The 22,257-nt window shown below is 42.2% G+C and overlaps 1 protein-coding gene across 1 annotated transcript in view; it reads right to left on the bottom strand.

Annotated features, from left to right (window-relative positions):
- Positions 1-22,257, bottom strand: part of KPNA6 (karyopherin subunit alpha 6) — a 1,524,259-nt gene that overhangs the window by 626,272 nt on the left and 875,730 nt on the right. Inside the window, exon 10 of the mRNA XM_044082620.1 lies at positions 3,829-3,907. Coding sequence (XP_043938555.1) covers positions 3,829-3,907 — 79 coding nt within the window. The remainder of the gene's footprint in view (positions 1-3,828; positions 3,908-22,257) is intronic.

Raw genomic sequence — 22,257 nt, forward strand, 5'->3', positions numbered from 1 at the left:
CTATTTGTGGTAATCCCCATTTCCTTGTGATGGCTTTGAAGATGTCCGGATGAAGCATCCATTCGTGAGCATCTGTGGTTGTTCTGCTTAATATGTCTGCTAGAATGTTTTCTTTTCCCGCTACAAAAATTGCTTGTAACTGAATGTTGTAGCTCAGGGCCACATCCCATAGGTCCAGTGCCAGCCGGCATAGAGGATATGAATGGGTGCCTCCCCGTTTGTTGATGTACCACATAACTGTGGTGTTGTCTGTCCTTATCAACTGACCTTCTTGGAGAAATGGTCTGAATGACTGGATTGCCAATTTTACTGCCAGCATTTCCTTTAGATTTATGTGTAGGCGCAGCTGGTCTTGAGTCCATAAGCCTTGTATGCACTTGCCCAGCATGTGTGCCCCCCCAACTGAGGTCTGAGGCATCTGTCATGATGGTTTGGCTTGGTTGGCTGTTGCAGAAGGGCAATCCTGTGTTTGATTGACAGGCCTGAGCTCACCATAGGAACTCTTGTTTCAGGCATGGGATTATTGGGATTTTGGTTTCTAGGCTGTGCTTGTGTTGGGACCACAAATTCCTTAGGTACCACTGTAGCTTTCTCATATGCAGTCTGGCATGAGGGACCAGAATTATGCAGGATGCCATGAAGCCTAGAGCTTGAAGTACTTTTCTTGCAGTTAGGTGGTTCTGCTTTGTTAATGCCAAGAAGTAGAGAGGTAGTTGCTCTTTCTTTTCTGCAGTTAGGAATGCCATTTGTTTTGATGTGTCCAGCTCTGCACCCAGAAAGGTTATTCTTTGGGATGGAATCAGCCTTGACTTTTTTATATTGACTGTATATCCCAAGGCTTGCAGCAGGTAAATGACTCTCTGTAAGTCTTCTGCTAGCTTGCTTTTGTTGTCCGCTTGTATCAGGCAGTCGTCCAGGTAGGGATAAATTTGGATTCCCTGAAGTCTGCAATGAGCAATTACTGATGCCAGGCATTTCGTGAACACTCTGGCCGCAGTAGATAAGCCAAAGGGCAATGCTGAAAATTGATAATGCTCTGATCCTGCAAGAAATCTGAGGTATCTTCTGCAAATTGGTCTTATGGGGACGTGCAGGTATGCCTCCTTGAGATCTAGAGTTACCAGCCAAGACTCCTTGCCCAGCATGGGAAGAAGCTGCTGTAGGGTCAGCATTTTGAATTTTGGAACAATAAGGAATGTGTTTAAAGCGGACAGGTCTAGAATGGGTCTCCATTTGTTTTCTTTTCTTGGTACCAGGAAGAGTCTGGAGTAAAATCCCTTTCCTTGCTCCATAGATGGTACCCTTTCCACAGCTCTCATTCTTAATAGCCGAGATATTTGTTTTAGAGCTTCTGTCCTTTGAGTAGGTGGTAGGTTTGGCATTCCTCTCTTCCCTGGTAGAGTATGGAAATGGAACCTGTAACCTTGGTCTATAGTTTGTAAAATTCATTTTTCCCTTGTGATGCAATGCCAGTTTTTTGAGAATAAGGTTAGTTTTTCGCCTAAGGGTGCTTCTAGTTGTTCCCTGGTAGGCGGTGCCACTGTCAAGTCACTGTGATTGAGTTGTTGTAGTGGTGGTGGCTGCGTCTGTGCCTCGCTGGTTGTTACCTTGCCATTGGCGTCCCCTGTAGGCACCCCTGGATTGGTTTCTGCCTCTTGAATGCCTATTCCTGCCTCTCTGAGCCTTAGAGGAGTCCGGAAAGGACCAATTCTTGGAGGGCCAGTTCCTGCTAAACCTTGGAGGTTGAACCTGTAAGAAATCTTTCACCGTTTGTACAGATTTCGCCTTCTCTTCCATCTTTAGCACCTGCTGAGCAGGGGAACCAAATAAATTGACCTTGTCCATGGGTGCATCCAAAAGCTTTGATTTGACATGGTCTGGTAATGCCTGTTCTTTCAACCATGCATGTCTCCTGATAACTGTGCCAGTCATGGCTGATCTAAAGGAAGCCTCCAGTGCATCATAGCCACATTTTAAAGAATGGTTACTAACCTGCTGTATGTTATGTACCATTTCCTGAACATATTTTTTATCTAAAGATTCTTCAGAGGAAAGCTTTTTAGTTAACTGGTCAAGCATAAACTCTTGATATTGAATCATATGAAATTGGCAGTTCAAAGCCCTAGCTGACAAGGTAGCAGAAGTGTAAACTTTTTTACCCCATCTCTCTAAGGACCTGGATTCCCTTTCAGAGGGGAGGGGGGTTTTTAGTAGAAGTAGCAGCTACAGCTTTAGGGCCCTGGGCGATGGTCTCTGGATCTGCAAAAGGAGCCTTGTATAAATGGTGATGAGTGTCCGGGACCCTGTAGAACCTATCGGGCTTAGCAGGAGCCGGAGGTAATGAATCAGGAGCAGTGCAAGCATCATTAAATGCATCATCTACAACAGAAAGAACTGGAGGTATAGCTAAAGGCCTATGTTGTGGCAAATGTAGAAAGGTTCTAAGCCTTTTTCTGGAGTCTGAGAAATCGTGGCCCTGCCACTGAAATTGTTCCCTCATAGCATGCAAGGTTTCCCCAAAGGAAAATTCCTCAGGTGGAGAGGCTGAAGGAATGGACTCTTCAGCATCAGAGTCTTCGTAAGGAGAATAAGAAGCCTCAGGAAGGTCTGTATGTTCTGATTCATCAGAGGAACCATCAGTGGATACTGGTTCAGGGGGCTCTGCTCTAGGTCTCTTTTCTGGAAGAGGGAGAGGACCTGTCTGGATGAGGCTGGGATCCACAATTAAAGAAATTAAATCCTCAGCCAAAGATAGCATATGAGAGCTAGTGCTGGGCCTGTGTGAGGGGGGTTTGGCAGGCACAGATTTTGAAGCTTTGGCTGCTTTAGCCCTGGCAAAGGCCTTAATAGACATGGCTGCAGGAGGCCTAGCAGCTCCACGTGCAGGGGATGAAATATCCAGGGGAATTGTGTCTGATAATTCCTGAGAAACCGCAACAGAAGGCTGGATTTCAGAAGCAGATTCTACCAGGTTAGAGGAGGCCTCGGTAGAAGGCATGGTTTCGGCTGGAGAAAGAACCGCTTGCTCGGTTTCAGCCGAAACACTCGGTTTGCTCGATTAGATCGCCGAGCGGCGCGGACGTCGAAAAGTCCTTTCCTTTTCTTTTGGTTTTTCATGCGTTGTCGGAGGATCCCGGCATAATGGCGGCAAAATCAAAATCAGGAATTTGTTCAGCAAACTCCGACGCCGGCGTCTAAGTCGGTCGGCGCAAAAAGAAGCGCAGGCTAGACAAGCTGCTACGCCGTGGTCTGGGCCTAAGCAGTGTATACAGTGGGAAATCTTTATGAGGTATTTGTTTCCACATTATTCACTTTCTCTGACATCGGCTGAGGCAAGAAAGAGTCCCCAGCGGGTGCCAGCTTTTAGAAGTCTTCGAGGTAGTATTCGGTGGTAGTAATCTCTGGATCTGACCGATACTTGCGAACAGCTCTGCTCGCCACGCCGCAAGAAAGACTGAGGAAAATAACCGGCTAACGCTTCTGAAGTGCTGGGCGCCAGCGGCAGACCCAGACTGAGGGAAATGGCTGATGCCTGCCTGATGACAGGACAACCCATTTGTAAGGACTGCAGATGTATCCTTGAAGGACATCTTAACAGTGTAGAGTCTAGGCATACTGTCCTAACCCAGAAAGCAATACCAAGCACCATGTCTCCCAGAAGCAGGTTTGATCTCGTATACAATGACTGTAAGAGAGGAAATCACAACAGTTACACACTGCAGAGGGTACAAGAAATAAGTGCATCATTTCAAAAGCAGTGTCGAGGCAGCTTAAATTATCTGGCTTATACAATTCTCACATACAAACAAAATAATATACATATATTACCTGTGTTTGGATGTCATCACCTGTTACAATATTTCCAACAGCTCTCAGTGCTGGTGATGCAACTTTGTAGTCATTGTGCCTGTAAACAAGAACAGAGAAATCTTTCAGAGGCATTCTGCAAATGCAAGGTTTAATAAAATGCTACACATGTTACTTCAGCTGCTATGCAAGTTACAAAACTGAAAATTGCACATCCCTGAATAGCAGCCAAACAGCTGGGAAAATCAAGAGCCTATCCTATTGGCTAATATGATTAAGTACAACAGTTTAATAAATGTAAGGCAAACACCAACAGATGCTAAGCACTGCCTTCAGAAGGAGAAAGGTGTTCCTGCCATCTGCAGGGCAGGGTGCCAGTGATGCACTTGTTGCACTGTATTCAGATCTACAGGCAGCAAGTAAAGTACATAAGGCTTCTCCTGTATGAAGGTGCAGTGGGCAACTCGCACACACTGCACTCAATACATTCAGTTCTACAGAATTTACCAGCACTTTACTATAAGGTTCCTCTAGGGAAGGGAAGGAAAGGATTACTTCATGCAGCAGGTGGAATGCTCCATTCTTTTCTGAAAATTGTACATAAAAGGCCCAAGGACTACTGCCATGTATTTACAGGGAAACTTGCAAAGACTGGGAAAGGGGGAATTATTACAAGCTATCACATGACACTAAAGAAATAAGGATTCATAATTATGACATTCAAAACTGTCAAATAACTGGCCAAAATTTAGGAGGAAGGGAGAAAAGCCAACAAAAAAGGCCCAGTGGTCATTACAACAACCGGAAAGGACAGATTTAGTACAGGGGTTTAAGAATAATTTAAAGACAGTGAATGAACAGAAAGTATAGTTTTTTAATACCTTGCCATAACTGTAGAGATCTTTCTGATCACTGCTGCAGAATTACTAATTACTGGAATATCCCATCAGGGATAGCAATACGTCTGGCCATGACGGAACTGTCTTCCGCTCAAGCTATGCATGTGACATACAAGCTAAGACTACATGACCAAGCACATATGAGCAAGTAATACCTCAGGACTGTACTTCCAAAGACCCAAAGGCCGGGAAGGCAAGAAGACAAAAGTTCATCAAAATACACATAGCAACCAACAGAAAGGAGGACAGGATACTACCTTGGCCAAAATATAAAACAGGACTAAATAGCGCGAAGAGGGAGAGGTGCAACAGTGATCCCTGGTTCACAGGTGTATGCTAGACCAATAAGCCATTTAATAAGCCTACCCATGCAATCCAAATGTATCCCATGGGCTATTCTGTCTTTGAGGTTATTTTAAGGGGTGTACATTAGTTGGGGTACAGTTTAATGGCTGTTTATGTACATCAGAGACATAGGTGTCAGACAAGGGGTAAATTCCAATTTCCCACTGCTCCACGTTATACTTGAAAAGGGCTGGGGAATGGAAATTCTGAGATAAATACCTGACCTGCCAACATGTCCTACTTAAATCACAAGCAAAGTTTAAATCCTTGGCTCTAGTAGTTCTTATGCTGTTAGTTTTACAGATATGTGAAAGGTCCATCGGGGCAAGATCCAAGGATGCCTAATATGCCAGGCATAAATCATCCCTTGGTAAAGTAGAGTACAGAGACAGGGCTTTGAGAACATCTGTATTTGGCACTGCATTTATGTCCTGTATTCTTCTGGTGAGGAACGTTTGTTGACATTCCAGATGTCGCATGTGCCTGGTCAGGTAAGCACCGAAGGGACTGTTGTACTGTATGATGGGTTTAACAGTGTCGAGTATAGTGGTACGACGACTTCTAGACACAGATGCCATACCGTTACTTTTATAAGTTGAGTGATAGAATGACTCTTACTACCTCAAGACACATTGTTGGAAAGGCAGTTTACTATCTACCAGAGTCCTCGAATCCCTGACCGTGTCTACTTTTAGTGGTGTTTTATTCATGTAGTTTCCTGGGGTGGCAGACTTCCCAAAATTAACTATTATGCATGTCTTGGCATTTAGTTTTAAGCTGTGGCTTTGGCACCAGTCACTTGTCTGTGTTAGACCTTCCTGTATAATGTTAGTATCTTGGGGGGTTTCTATGGTTGCTCCCAGCTTGCAGTCTACAAACCTGGTAAGCTAGAAGACCTTAACATTGCCCTTTATTTCTGGGTAAATAGATGCCAAAGAGGTGACCCAGCTCAGAGTTCTGGGGGTCTCCACTGGTGACTGGCTTCTTTGTGGAGGTAATTCCTTCAGTCTTAACCTCCTGCATCCTACCTGTGAGCCAAATGGCTATCCAACAGGTTGCATATGAGTTTATGCCCAATTCCATGAGTTTGCACTGTATCAAATGTTTTAGCTAGGTCGAGGTAGGTAGTATACACCATTCTGCCCTCATCCATTGCCTTGGTGACCTTCTCAAAGTCATTGACCAGGTTCAGCAGACATGACCTGTCTTGGACAAAACTAAATTGGGTTGAGTCCAATGTCTGAAAGTTTCCTATGTCACTGCTGATCATTTCTATGGCTTTGCATGAGATTAATCAGACTAATGGGTCTGTAGTTCCCAGGATCCACTGATGGCCTGCCCTTGTGCAGAGGGATCACTGTTTAGGTCCCCCATTTCATGCTTCACAAAGCTTATTTGGAGGCTATGGATGAAAAGTCACTCCAGTGGCCATGCTAAGTCATATTTCAGACTATTTAGGAGGCGTCTTGGGATATTATCAGGGTCCATCAAAGCTGTATTCTTGACCTTAAAAAGCAATTCTAACTCATTCACCCCGAGTACCGTCCCCTGGCGCATCTGTGCTCAACACTGAGCGCACTATGACATGATAGGAATTCCTTCATGTTAACCCAGAGTGCCTTCCTGCAGCGCAAGTAAGTTTACAGCCCCTAATTTCAAGCTATTGGTAAAAAATAAGTTGAGAAAGTAAATGAAGGTTGTCAGTTACCTTCTCAGCTTAAGATTTAGAGTGGAGTTACCTGATGGTCCTATTGGACATTTTTGTTAAATTCGGCTTTGAATGCTCCCCGTCTTTTCTCCAGATTATAGCAAAGCCAGCTCCATGTGCATTTCCTAAATCAAGCGTTGGCAGCCAATCGGATTCTTACAATCCAAGCCACCACTTGCATAACTGATGTGCTGTGGTCTTTTTTTTTTTTAATTTATTTATTGCATTTGTTAACTGGGAAAGTCCACTGGGCCTTGAAAGAGCCCATCTTCAGTGGAGGCCCGGGGAGAAAAGCTCCACAAGGTTAAATAGTATGCAAAAAATTTACATCAGTACTTAGCACTGACATAGGAATGTAGAGCAATGAATATAGACATGATTTGTACATTTAACAGATAATAGAAATACAACAAGCCATCTGGTTTACATTCAAGAGTAGTAAAAATAGTACAGTTGTCATATAGTTTTCTTTTTCAGGATTGTCCTGTTTTTAAAACCAGTGTCGGTAGTGCACCGAGTTCTGGGATTGTATTTGAGGTAGATCTAAGGGGTGGTATGCTGAAATATAAAATGTCAGCCTGAGGTTACTGACAGCTTCCGGACTTAGATATGTTTTACTATGACAAGTGCAGTTGAACAAGTACATAAAGTTACAAAGCTTGTGTTGCCATCAGGGCTGCACGTAAAATGCTACTTTTATGATTTTTGCCAGTAGGTACAGACTGATTGTGGACTTGCTGACTTGACTGTCTTTAGAAAAGTCAAGCCCGTTTAGAGCAAAGCATTTGACTAAGTTCAGTGTCTGTACACTTTGCTATGAATGTAAACATTTTCAAGATCTCCTATAAATTTCAAATGCCAGTAGAGGTAGGTAAGTGATAAAAGAAAGTGTTGTGCGTTAAGTCTGAAATAGGTTCATAGGTTAGTACTAAGCTAACTACCCTTGCGAGCCATTTTAAACCTAGCCAATTATCCCTTGTGAGACTCGAACCGTGCACCTTGTGTTTGTAAGGCAAACACCTTAACCATTAGGCCACTCTCCCAATAAACGTATCGCTTTAGTACCTGCAATCCCTATTTGACAGGCATATTCTGTTGAGAATTGTGGATGAAGTAACGCAATCAGATTTAATAAAAAATGTGTCGTCATGGCTACGTTTTAAAACGCTTACGGCTTCCGTGATGGTGGGTAACCTAATGATCTTGTGATTGTAGTTTGTGATATAACGGTGTATGCTATATAAAAGTGGCAAACACCCTGCCTGTTCTGTAATGCATTGTTTATGCGTATGTCATGTGCAGCAGTTTAAATTGTTTAACGTGAGCATGTGCTTGGGAAAGAAATTATGAACTTGTGCAAATGTTGCAATGCTATTAAAAAAAGAGGCAACGTGTTACAGTATTTTGCTTTAGATGGAGGTAGGGTATTTTTCAAATAACTTATTTCTAGATTGTATAGTTTTGTTGTAGCTGCTGCGTTTTCGTTACTGTCATGTACATAGGGTTGGCTTTTTTGTGTGTAAATTGAGAAGCTGCGATTTTAAGTATGTTGCAAAATTGACAGTAAAGGAATATAGGTGAAATTCTACGAAGAAAGATTACCCAGAATACCTGGTGGAAGGGGTAATTGTTGAGGTTATAATAAGACAGAAAAAATGTAGTCCAGTAATTTAATACAGACAAAAGAACAGAAAGACCACATATTATGGCATTATATTCAGTAAACAATAATATGATAAAGTACAAAACAAACTATAAGATTTTGAAAGCCAACCAGATGGTGTGGAAAAGTGTGAGTAAAGTCCTGTGTTTTCAAAACATGAAAGGGACTAAAATAAAACACCGTTTGGGAATAAGGTTTAGACAGGGCTTAAATGTAAAGAAACTTTCCTGTAGAAGATGTACACATCATTAGTTTATAGTCAGTAGTTTTTATTTTGTAATTGGATGTCTAGAAAGAAATCTTGGAGCAAACAGGCATTGAAATTGTACTATTGAGGGCGTTCTGAATACTGCAAAGTGAAATGCTTGTGCAGCATTCTATTTTGGAAAGAGTGAAAGGAAGTTAATCGTAAGTGTAAGAGATCATAAGTTTGCCATTAAAATTAAAAATAGTTGCAAAACATTATTTCGGCATAGAGATGCAAAAGTAGAGGAAGTATACTTTTTTGTTTTTGAAAAGACTGATGTTGATCAGAGAAAAGATTTCGAGACTGAACATGAAAGGATGAAAAGGAAATGGCTGGATGTATACCTTCCACTAGATCTATGAAAAAGGGAGTATAAAGCTTGAATTAAAAACTAAAAAACTGAGATATGCCCTGCTGAGATTTTAGACCCTTTGCTGTTAATGGACAGTATTTATAGTCTGCTCCAAGGCATGGAGGGAATTTGCTCCAGCTACACATAACCACAGCTTTGGCATGACTCAGAGCAAGGTGCACTTGGGCACAAGCTGCTTACTCAGCTTACAAAAATCTTAGGCAACTGAAACAGTATGATGTAAATGAGGAATGCCTGAAATCTGTGTGACAAAGTTATGTGAACGAGGTATTCTCCTGCCAGTTTGTGATTCCTAGCTGCTTTATTATGTCCCTCTGAGCAGTCCTTTTCATTGCAACATCACTGCTGTCCCATAGCTTCTCCACTGTTTGACTTGTCTTCACTGTGCTCCATGGTAAATCCAATTCTCAGTAAGATATAACTGCTGTACTACTTTGACGTAATTACTCTGGTCTTTGTCCTAACATACGGTAATTACACCTGTACAAGGAATATGATGCATGTTTAACTCAACAGATGTGATGCAATTTCCCACCTGCACATTCGGGGTTCGTTTCTGAATTTTTCATTTTGGTGCTTGTACATACCAGGAAATGTTACTGAACGGTTGTTTTGGGGAAATCTTTCATTCTGGTGCCTATGCATACATTATACTGAAGGATTTGGGTGGGTGAATGCTTCATTTTGGTGGTTTAATACAGCAAATCTTAAAGATGTTTCGTTTGGGGAAGCGTTTAATTTTGGACATTGTGCATACCTCAACATTCTACTGAAGGGGTTTCTTAGGTGAAGTGTTCATGCTGGTGGCTGCACATACTAGTTACTGAAGGCTGGTTTGTGGAAACATTTCATTTTGGGTGCATGTATACCTGGACATAATTATGAGGATTTTGCTTGAGGAAATAATTCATTGTGTGTATCAGGGAAGTGCTTGTGCATATATGGTCTCACTGCTGAAGTGACTGCTGGGCCAATTTGTGTCATTTTGGTGCCTGTGCATACAGAATGCAAACTGGAGGGGTTACTGGGGACATACAGAAAGTCAGTCTGCAAATTACATTGGGGTACATCACTTCTGCTTACATTATTCTATTTGTGATTATACTGCCCGAGTGAGATAAAGGTTATCACTAGGTGACTACTGACAGCATGGAGCTACCATATTTTTTGTGCATTTCTCCTGGCTTTGTCAGTCATGTATGGAATTTAGGTGGGAGGAATGCCTCAGTAATTCCCAAGTGTTATACTATTTGACTGAATGACTCAAGTCTTCTTCTTACTGATAATGAGTCTGTTACATAACAGCCGTGCAATGTAATATAATGAATGCCTACTCAACAGGTTATGTGCAGCATGCATCCCTTTGCAGTAATGAGAGGAAGGTCATTATCACATTAGCAATACGTGCAGTTACAATATAGCAGTTAGTCATCACTTTTCTGGGAAAAGTCTCAGCCTGCTGTCACTGTTACTCACATAAGTAGAAGTCGTTATCACTTTGATGAATGCACAAACCAGGTTGTGTTTTTTTACCCTCCTAAACCAGATTTTTTTCTTTCTATATATATATATATATATATATATATATATATATATATATTTGTGCATGTGTGCCTATATGGATATATATGTATGTACATTATATACTTGCACATATATACATTGTTCACACACATATATATCTCAACATTTTCCTGAAGGGTCATCTGGGTGAATGTTTCATTTAGGGACATGTGTGTAACATGTAGCAATGAAGATGTTGGTAGGGGAAATAATTCATTTGTGTACCAGGGAAGTTCTTGTGCATGGTCAGACTGAAGATCTTAATACAGATACGGTGTAACAAGTAGAGGTTATCTATAGCTCAGGTTTCAGCAATGGTGGTTACCATTTTTTGTTTATGTATCCAGCTTTCAAGAATAATTTATCTGTTAATATGCATATACTGCATTGAGGAAAACTGATTGGTCTTACTGTAACCAGAGTGATGGTCAGATGCGATAACTGGAATTACTTTTGTGACCAATTCTAACATGGATGAACCAGATAAGTTTGACATTTCTGCTTGTATTACTGTACTTCTGCTTATACTCAGTAGTTGGGCACGTTTCCACACTTTGTCAGTCATGGGTGGAAATTAGGTGGTAGGAGGAAGGGCTCAGTAGCATCCAAGTGTTATACTATTTTGACTGAATTATTACCACATTGTCATTTTGTGTGGTCTGATAGAATTCCTCAACAGATATGTAAAACAGCAAACAGTTAATGGGCAGCTCTTAAGGCTAGACGTTTACAGAATCTGTTCATGCATGGCTTAAAGCACAGGGTCGGTGGATCTACAATCTGCCATACCAGCATCACCGCAGATGATGTTCACCTGTTCAGAAGGGTATGGTGTTCACCTAACTGAGGAGGGCATAGTGTTGTTGTTGACTGACCTCCACAACGGCGTAAAGAGAGCTATGCAGGATTGGTAACATGCAGCGTGTGAGAAGAATGGAAAACACCCATGACCAAGAAGGACCAGTATTGGTTAAGTAAAACTCTCTTATGAATGCGTTCTATAAAATATATTTTTCTGAGTTTGGCAAATAATTGTGGTAAGGAGCTGGTGAAGATGCTGAAAAAGCAACCGTTTCAGGAGAGTGCTACCACGTACAATCTAATATGTCGGTGACCATACTGCAATATTTATTTTGTTTTTATCAGGCATGTGTAGAGTTTAGATGACAGGAAGGGCTTAGTAATACAGAACTTGATCCCTTAGGTCCATTGCTATCAGTTATGGAAATTATGATTTTTTTTCATATTTTGGTAAATAACTTTGCAAGGGAGTATCTGAATGTGCTAAGTAATACCTCATTTTGAAGACAGTGTTGACAGTTCCAACATGGTAAAAGAATGGTGCCTGTATGTTGGACACATGTACAGATATCAAAGTTCGTTTCGGACTTAGGTTATGGAAATTATTTTTCATATTTTGGTAAATAACTTTGCAAGGGAGCAAGTCAGCGTGCCAAATAATACCTCATTTTGAAGACAACGTTACTCCTTACAACATGGTAAAAGAACCGTCTCGGCACTGTACACATGTACAGATATCACAGTTTGTTTAGGGTTGTACGATTATGAAAAGTAAACATTTATAATACTTATTATGCCCATAATCTTTGCAAGGGAGCATGGTGATCTTACAAATGATGCATCATTTTGAAGCTAACATTCAGATGCACAACTTCTACATGGATATGTAGGCTCTGTTACAGGTGATGAGATATGCTTTATTTATCAGTTATGAGAAATAATATATTAATCATATTTCTGTGAATATCTCAAGAAAGGAGCATCACACAGTAATGGTTAAGGTATCATTTTAAAGCTGACATTCATACTAAAATTAAATTCAAATTGTATGGGTCTGCATGGTACATTGACCAAGATATTGTGCCTTGCTTTTCCAAAAAGGTAATAAATATGCACAATATCAACATTTACACCGTTGGAAAGGTCAGTGTCTGCTGAACAACGTTCACGTTTACATTTTTAGTCTAGCTCTTACAGTTAAAGAGTTATGAACATTTGTTTTCTGTATGGTATTACACAAAAGGATTTTCTGAAAATGAGCTCAGGCTGCACTGTTGTTCCTATGGCGGAATTAAGCAAGCAGCTTTTTCTGAGCTGCGCCGGAGTGAATGAGTTAAGACCTGCACCTTACTGATTTGCAAGAGGGTTATGTTACACATTTCCTGACCAGGGACAACAGGGAGTAAAGAGATGAATTTGTCAGCCAGAAGATTTACTATACATCCCAGTTCTGTGAATGTAGCTTCATTTACCAGCAGTTTGGCACACTGTTGTGTGCTGCATTTGACGTTTCAGACATAGCTAAAGAAGGCCTTATGGTTGTCTTTGGCCTGGGATGCTATGTTTACCTTAATATCTTTTGTTGGACTTTAGTCCTCTTAGTTGTTTATTCAAGTGTGATGAGAGTGTATCACTTTTTGGTGTTACACTTCCTAATTTTAGCTATGATTTTTTGTTGTAGAAACCCGTTTACTTTTGGATTCCACTAGGGTGGTTTGTTTTGAGATAGCTTTGAGCTTACTTCTAGTAGGCATGCTGGTCGTGAAGCTTCTGTGAATAACTCTGCATAGGGTGTTGTATGCTCTCTGTTTGAAAAGGCTTGAAATTTTGACAGGTTTTCGCTTATTAAAATGTGGTTTTGCCTTGTTAGTTTTTAAATGTGACAAGGTTTTTACTGGGGTTACAGACTTACTTTTATTTTGAAGACTACTGCTTTGTGGTCTCACCTTACCAGAGAGGACATGACACCAGGTGGGTGGGTGGGTGCATGAATAATGCAACTCTCACGTTTGTGAATACCGGTTCCAATATAGTTCTACCTCTGGTAGGCATATGTGCTACCTGGTCTAGGGTGTTTGTGCTTACAAAAGTCTATGAATCGCGGCACCTGCAAATTTGGGGTTGTGAGGATTCACAGTTTACAGAGAGGATAACTAAAGTTCCCCACAAGTATGGTATTTTGTTGAATGGTGAGGCTCTCCAATAAATATGAGCTATGATTTCATGATACATAGAGGGCGACCTGCAACTTGTTAGACTATGGTATGGGACTTCATCCATGGTAATCTGGACATAGAGCATCTCCAGTGTGTCATCCTGTTTAACCAGCCTAGAGGTATTCTTGTTACTGATGTACGGACACTATCATCTTTACTCTCTGCTTGTGCAGTTGCTGTTCTAAACGTTTGGAAGGGATGTAACCTAGACTGCCAGGGGACTTTGTGGATTTAAACTATGTCTCAGTAACTGCACAGATTTCCACACCCTCCAGATACCCGGAACTGAGCAGCAGCAACTTACATTCTTTGCACAAAATTTGCCATGTTAAAAGGTACCAATTTGGCATTGCCTAAAATAGGCCATATGAGGGAGTTGCCATGTTAAAGGTGCCAATTCAGCATTGCCTAAAATAAGCCATATGAGGGAGTTGCTATGTTAAAGGTGCCAATTCGGCATTGCCTAAAACAGGCCATATAAGGAAGGACAATGACTCATCAGATATTCAAAAGCCTAGAAGGGCACATGCAGACCATCCTTGGCAAAACAATGTGGTTTGTTAACTACATTCTCCCACAGTCAAATATTGCATCTCCTGGAATGACAACAGAAACCAAGTCGATTATTAAAGTCAACAGTCTTCTGTTCTTATTGTGGCATCATCCTTAGTGCAGGCAGAATGCTGCTCAATGCTAGACACATACCATCCTGTAACACAGTCAGAGTACTACAATCTCTTTCTTCATATAGTCTGGGGAGGAACTTCAAGTCATTTACACCTACATGGACTATGAATGAATCATACTGGTACCTGTGGTGGGCTGATTCGAGTGTGCACGTGAGTGGATCCTGGCCCTAAACAGGCAACTAACCATTTTCTCTGTTCAGCCTGTTGAGTGGGGCATCAATTTGTTGTACAATGGAGTCCCCTATGACTCGAGTCCTTGGTAGTGTATTTGCTTGGTAATTGAAGCTCCACTTGATGTTGCTTTAAATGCAGCTTTAGGTGTTGTCACTGTTGAGTGCTTGAGCGTGCAGAGGATAATTGCTGCAAGATGGAACATCTGGAAAGTCTTTGGTGTTTGGGAAGATTGCATTCAAGTGTCTCGGCATAAGTAGGTTTGTGTGTGAGGCACAAACTGTGTGTAGCTTGTGTGTTTCTGACAACCAGATTGCTATTTTGAGTGCTTGAAGAGAGTTTTGCCTCCAGAGACATTGTGTAAATATACACCTCTTGCATACAGTTTGTTTTGTTTGAGAATTAAATGGTTATCAGTTAACATTAGACAGCTGTTGCATTGTCTCAAGATACCCATATCCACCAAAGTAGTAGCCATAGAGAAATTAGAAAAATGCATACCCATGATCTCAGGTCCTTTACTGGCTGAGCTACAAGAGTGCAGTGCACAAGGGCTTAAAAGTGGGCTGACTAAAGGTACTTTTGGGGCTAGAGACTAAACTAGGCTATACAATACCAAATTCAAGGAGCAGTGCTCTTCAATGCACATAGTAGTCGCCCGACACTCAAGTTACTGGTACAGTTTCACAGGTGCTTTTTTTTGGAAATTTTGGTTTCCAGATGTTTGTGTCTACACAAGGCACTACTAACCACCACAGTGTGATAACCAGCGGCATGCATTATAAAGTTAGTTACAACACAGGAAAATGGCCTCTAAGCAACCTGGTTAATGAAATTACTACACTTAAATATTAAAGCTGGGATTCTCTACTCAGATAGACCAATCCACCACCTACTGCCACCAGATGGAATCTCTCAGTCCTCTAAATGTAAACACACATGCAAGATCGCTTGTGTGTATGCTACTACAAAACAAAAACTAACTAGACAAAGCTACTTCAACTCAGACCAACAGCAAGAAAGTTTGAGCAGAAGCAGCAATTTTAGCCTTAAATGCAGATAAACTCGCAAATAAAAAGAAATCAGCATTTGATCAAGAATAGATTCTGGAAGTGCGATTTGTATTGTTTACTTAATTTTGCCTGAATGACACTTTTTGGCAAGGAAGTAACTTCACAGGCACAAGCAAGTATGGCAAGCATTGCTAAGCTCTGTGGGGATGAGCCAAGAGCCGTGCATACTAGCCAAATTTATATAGTCACAAACACAGGAAAAGTACAGTTTTGTACCTACCATAAATGTAGATGTTAGAGTGTTCACACTGCTGCAGTCATCACACTTGGGTTATCCTGCCATCAGGCGGTCCCGCAGTCAGCCAGAGTTGCAAAGTCTTGGTCCGGCATCGGTTGCTGTCACTTCTTCCCGGACGTCAGTGCACCAGGGGTATATAAGATGCATCCAACGCCATTTTCTTCAGTTTTTCTTGCCCCAGATGTCAGGTGCCCCCAAGTAGGTAGACAATACATATAAAATAAAAACACCTTCAGTCATAAGCAAATACACCACACCACAAAGGTTGTATAGGATAGAAGGTATAGATAAGGCCTGCTAGTTCAGAGGGGATGGAGGGAGGGTAACCTGAACTGCAGCAGTGTGAACACTCGAACATCTACATTTATGGTAGGTACAAAACTGTACTATGTTCATCGTTACACTACTGTTGTCATCACACTTGGGTAGAATCCCAAAGCTAAGGTTGGGTGGCTGGTCTATAAAGAGTTAGGATTGGCTATGAGACCCTGCAGAACTGCAGTGGAAAATCCTGCTCTGGATTTAGAGCAAAGAGGCAGGTGGTAATGCTTGGTAAAGGTGTGCACTGAGCTCCAAGTTGCAGCCTCCAAAATTTCCTTGGTAGGTACTCCTCTGAGAAAGGCCGCTGAAGTGGCTGTAGCCCTGGTGGAATGTGGCCTAATGCTATTGGGGACTGATTTCCCATGCTGTGTGTAGCAGTAACGAATACAGTGTCCTATCCATTTGGATATAGTCTGCTCTGAGATAGCCTTGCCCTGTGATCCTGCAGCATATGCTACAAACAGATGCTCAGTTTTCCTGATAGCTTTTGTTTTGTCCAAGTAGAAACGTAGCTGCCTGTGTATGTCCAAAGAATGCAGAAGTTTCTCCCCTTTATTCTGGGGGTTTGGATAAAAAGATGGCAAATGGATGGTTTGGTTAAGAGCCACACTAGATACCACCTTTGGCATAAAGGTAGGGTTTTTCCTTAAAGAAACCCTGTCCTGATGAAAAATTATAAAAGGTTCCACTGCCATTAATGCCTGTAGCTCTGAGAGTCTGTGCTGAAGTTACTGCCAGGAGCAGAGCTGTTTTCCATGATAAAAATTTTAGATCGGCTGTACTGGCTGGCTCAAAAGGTGGCAGGGTCAGTTTTTCCAAAACAAAATTGAGGTCCCAAGTTGGTGTTGGTGCTCTCTGGGGTGGTCTTATGTTTTTAGCCCCTCTGAGGTACTGCTTTAGCAAGGGATGAGAGAATAAAGGATAATCCATGTTGTAATGTGCTGAAATGGCAGAGGCGTGGATCTTAATTGATGAGAAGGATAGGCCTCTGTCCAGCATCTCAGTTAAGTATTGTAAAATCTGAGGAATTTTGGAACAAGAGGGTCAAGGTTTTGAGCCTGGTTCCAGGCGCAGAATCTCTTCCATTTTTCTGAGTAAGCTTTCCTGGTGCTAGGCCTCCTTGCCTCCAAAATGACATCCATGACCATTTTAGAGAGAGGTGTTGCCTGTTTGACTAATAAATCTGCCATGCAGCCAGGTTTAGGGTTTTGAGCTGACCGTGCAGGATCTGATTGTTTTGTTGAGTCAGAAAGTGTGAAATTTGAGGCAAAATCCATGGTGGGCCTTGAGCTAGGTTCCTTAAGATAGGGTACCAGTGCTGACGTGGCCAGTCTGGAGCAATCAGGATCATCTGTGGTTTCTCTTGTCTGGCTTTTAGGAGTACCTTTGAAAGGAGAGGCAGAGGCGGGAAGGCATAAACTTTTAGGTTTTTCCAGCTGAACAAAAGAGCATCCACTTTCCATGCTTGTTTGTGATAAGTCCTTGGCAGAATTTTTTAGTTGGCAATTCAGTGGGGAGGCAAAAAGATCTATGTCTGGGCATCCCCATTTTTGTGTTACCATGCTGAAGATTTGTGGATTCAATTTCCATTCGTGAGGATCCATGATATTTCTGCTTAGATCGCCTGCCAGAGTATTTTTCTTTCCTGGCAGGAATTGTGCTTGCAGGTGAACTTGGTACGTTAGAGCTGTGTTCCACAAGGTCATGGCTTGCCTGCACAGGGGGTAAGAATGAGTGCCCCCTTGCTTGTTTATGTACCACATTACTGTGGTGTTGTCTGTCTTTAATAATAATTGTCCTGGATGCAGAAAGTCCTTGAAAGCTGTTAGGGCATTTTGAACAGCCATCTCTTTTTGATTGATGTGAAGATGCATCTGGTCTGTGGTCCACTTACCCTGAATGCATTTTCCTACCAAGTGTGCTCCCCCAGGCGTAATCCGAAGAATCTGTTAGAGTCTGCCTGGCTGTGGGTAGGGTGAAAGGCTGACCCTTGTTTAGGTGACATGCCTGTGTCCACCATCGAAACTCCTGTTTTAGGCAGGGAATCATTAGTATTACTGCTTCTAAACTGTAAGAGTGCTGAGTCCAAACACTTTTTAGGTACCATTGTAGTTTTCTCATATGCAGTCTGGCATATGGTATATTAGTAGTATCCAGGATGCCATGAATCCCAGGGCCTGCAGAATTTTTCTTGCAGGGAGATGGGACTTTTTTGCCAGTAATTGAAAATACTGAGTTAGTTGAATCTGTTTGTCTGGCGTGAGGTAAGCCATTTGGGCCGTTGTATTTAAGCTGGCACCCAAGAATATAATCTGTTGTGAGGGCACTAGTTTTGACTTCTTTTCATTTACTGTGTACCCTAGAGAAGTTAGCAACCTTTTTACAAACACCAGATGCTGTAGAAGAATGTCCTTTGTCTCTGCTTGAATGAGGCAGTCGTCCAGGTATGGATATATTTGAATTCCTTTTTGTCTGCAAAATGCAATTACTGGTGCCAGGGACTTTGTAAAGACCCTGGGCACAGTAGATAAGCCAAAGGGCAGTGCAGAGAATTGGTAGTGCATTGTACCAGCATTGAATCTGAGGTATCTTCTGCAATTTTGTCTGATAGGGACATGCAGGTATGCCTCTGAGGTCCACAGTAACAAGCCAAGCGTTCTTGCCCAGCATGGGTAGAAGCTGTTGTAATGTCAACATTTTGAATTTTGGAATATCCAGGTAAGTATTTAGAATTGAAAGGTCTAGTATGGGCCTCCAGGCCTTGTCCTTTCTGGGGACCAGGAAGAGTCTTGAGTAAAATCCTTGTCCTTGTCCTGCTGTGGTACTTTTTGAATAGCTCATGTCCATGAGGGCTGAAATTTCTTTTTGTGTCTCTGTCAATTGATTTTGTGGCAGGACTGGCATTTTTTAGCCTTGGTAAAGTATGAAAGTGGAACCTGTAACCTTGAGACACAATATTTAAAACCCATTTGTCTTGGGTGATTGTCAGTTTTGAGAAAAAAGTGCTAGTTCCCCCCCCCAAGGGGGCTTCCAAAAGGGAAGTGCTTGGCGTACGAAGGGGAAAGTCATTGTGACTGTTTCCTGTAAGGTTGAGACTTGTCCTCACCTCCTTTTGGGGTTGAGGTGCCCCACTGTCGTCTGTTTGAGCCTTGGGGTTGAGATCTGCCTCTTGGGCGTCTGTATCTGCCTCTCTGTGGTCTGTCTGTCACTGGAAAGGACCAATTTTTTGTAGGCCAATTTCTGCTAAATTGAGGTGGCTGTACCTGTAAGAAATCCTTGACTGTTTGCAGATTTAGCTTTATCCTCCATTTTCTTTAACACCACTTCTGCCTTAACACCGAACAAGGTATCATGCTGTAAAGGAGCATCCAATAATTTTGCCTTAACATGATCAGGTAAACTCTGTTCTTTTAACCAAGCATGCCTTTAAATCACTGAACCTGTAACTGCGGCCCTACAAGAGGCCTCTAGAGAATCACAACCACATTGCAGAGTATGTTTTCCCACCTGTTCAACTGCATGCAATAAATCCTGCATTTCTTTACAATCAGGAGCTTCTGAGCTTGCAAGCATTTTCTGTTTTAATTGAGCCATTAAATATTGTTGGTACTTAAGCATGTGAAACTGGAAATTTAAAGCTCTTACTGCTAACGTTGCAGAAGTGTACACTTTCTTCCCCCATCTATCCAAAGCTCTGGAATCTCTGTCAGAGGGTACTGGATTTTTTGCAATGGAAGCCTTAACCCATTTTGGACCCTGGGAAATAGTTTCTGGATCAGCAGAAGGGTTTTTATTAAGAAACTTGAGAGAGTCAGGGACTCTGTAGTACCTATCTGGCTTGGCTGGTGCAGGGGGCAAGGAATCGGGAGATAAGCTGGATTCAGAGAACACATCATCCACAATATCTAGCACAGACGGAATAGCCAGGGGCCTGTGTTGAGGTAATAAAAAGAAATCTCCGAGCCTTTTCTTAGATTCTGAGTAATCCTGACTTTCCCAATGGAAATGCTCCCTTGTGGTATGTAAAGTTTCCCCAAAAGAATAATCCTCAGGAGGAGAGGCTGAAGGGATAGATTCTTCAGCATCAGAGTCCTCATAGGGGGGTAGAGAGTACCCCTGGTCTGAAGAGGAATCAGAGGAAATGGAAACCTGATCAGAGGAATCATAGTCTGTATCCTGCCTAGGCCTTTTCTCAGGAGGGGGGTGGGAATGACTGATTAGAGTAATGAGGTCTTCGGCCATTTTAAGCATCTGTTTCTTAGGCATGGAGGCTTGTCCAGGAGAATGCTGTACTTATTTGTCTTTAGTGGTACTTTTGTCTTGGCTGTAGTTTTAATGGTAAGTTGTGAAGGTCTGAAAACACCCTCAGAAGCCGATGCCAGCTCAGCGGCTCCGGACCCATCTGAGGGATTAGTTTCTGTAGGCCCAATACCTTGAGTTTCCAGAGGCCTAGTTGTCTTCACGTGGGAGTCGGAGGCGGCCTGTGGCTCTGAGGTAGCGGGTGTCAGGGGCTGCGAAAGCACCTCACTGAGAACCGGTGACTGGCCTAGAAGAGGCTTTGTTGGTTTTGGACCTTGGATGTCTGTCTTTATCCTTGTCCTTGCGTTTTTTCGGTATTGCAGTAGTCTGTTGATCCGACAGCATAGTATAATTGAACCTTTGGCCAAAGTAGTGCAAAGCAAAATCAAAACGCCTTTTAATAGTATGTTTGTTAAATCTAGCACAAAACCGACAACTAGTGACGTCGCGATCAGAGCCTAGGCATGGAATACAGTAAGAGTGGAAGTCCTTATGATGCATTTGCTTTCCACAAGAAATACAATTAACTTTTTCTGACATCGGTCTGGGGCAAGAAAAAAGTTTCCCCAACGGGGTACTTAGCTTTTTTGAAGACTTCGGATCTGAAATTCGACTTCAAAAATCTCAGGAGTCGGCCAACCGGCACTTGCGAACTGCTTCTGCTTCGGGCACCGCGCGGCAGGAAAGACAGAAGAAAATGGCATCGGATGCATCTTGTATACCCCTGGCGCACTGACGTCAGGGAAAAAGCGACAGCAACCGACGCCGGACCCAGACTTTGGGAACTCTGGCCGACTGCTGGACCGCCTGATGGCAGGATAACCCAAGTGTGATGACTGCAGCAGTGTAACACAATGAACATCTGTAGAATCCCTTTAGTAGGACCAAAAGTACAGGAATGCAATACAGGACCAACAAGTAAGTAGCAAATTGCACAGTAACGCACCCCCCCCCCCAAAAAAAAGTTAACCAAAAAAGAAGAAAGTAAAAGTAAAGCTGGTCAGAAATGCAGTTCAGTAAAAAAAAAGTACAATATCAGGGCACTTATTCATTGCAGTTTGATTACTGGTAAGGTCTGACTGGGTAGAAGCAATGGGCTTTGACTAAACCTGGAAGCTCTTAACCACGAAAAACTTAAGAACTGGAGGAGATAAACCAGTAAACAGTTTGCATAGAAACAGACAATGCAAGAAAAAATCAGTAATTACAAAGATAGTTAAAAATAACTGGCGAATTTTGTCTGGAGACAATGTTCTAGAAAAAGTTAGAGGGGAGTTTCGCATTAGTAAGTGTTATAATATGAAAAACACGTTGGAGACCCCCAATTTAGAGTCCAGGGAACTTATCTGTATACTGCATGTAAGCAATGTCAAGTCATTTCCAGTAGTCTGTGTAAACACCAGTACAAGTACCGCAAGACAATTTACCTGCCGAGCTTTTTATGTCGGCAGTACTACTAGAAAATTCAGTTCAAGAATAGGAGCATTGGCATGCTACTAAAAAGTACAGTTGTACATGAACTTACCATAACAGATGTCCTACTGAGCACTTTTGCAGTATTCTTAACATATGGGTTTTCATCTGCTGACCGTACGGCTGGGGTCCCAAAGCTTTACCTTCCCACAGAGTAAGTCCACCACATGATCTCAGCTTGTATGCATCGGGGTATAGAGGCAGATGTACACACAAGCACCTCAGACTAATCCCAAGCTAGCAATCTGAAGACTGAGAAAGGAGACTGGTCAGCTAGTAAGGGCATAACTCATACAGGTAAGTAAACTCCCCCATAGATGGATATAGGTGATCGCTTACAACTGACAGAGTAATGTTGGATCAGAGGAACA

This window comes from Protopterus annectens, chromosome 1.part1 (genome assembly GCF_019279795.1).
Source record: "Protopterus annectens isolate FY-2018-M chromosome 1.part1, PAN1.0, whole genome shotgun sequence".
Lineage (NCBI taxonomy): Eukaryota > Metazoa > Chordata > Ceratodontiformes > Protopteridae > Protopterus > Protopterus annectens.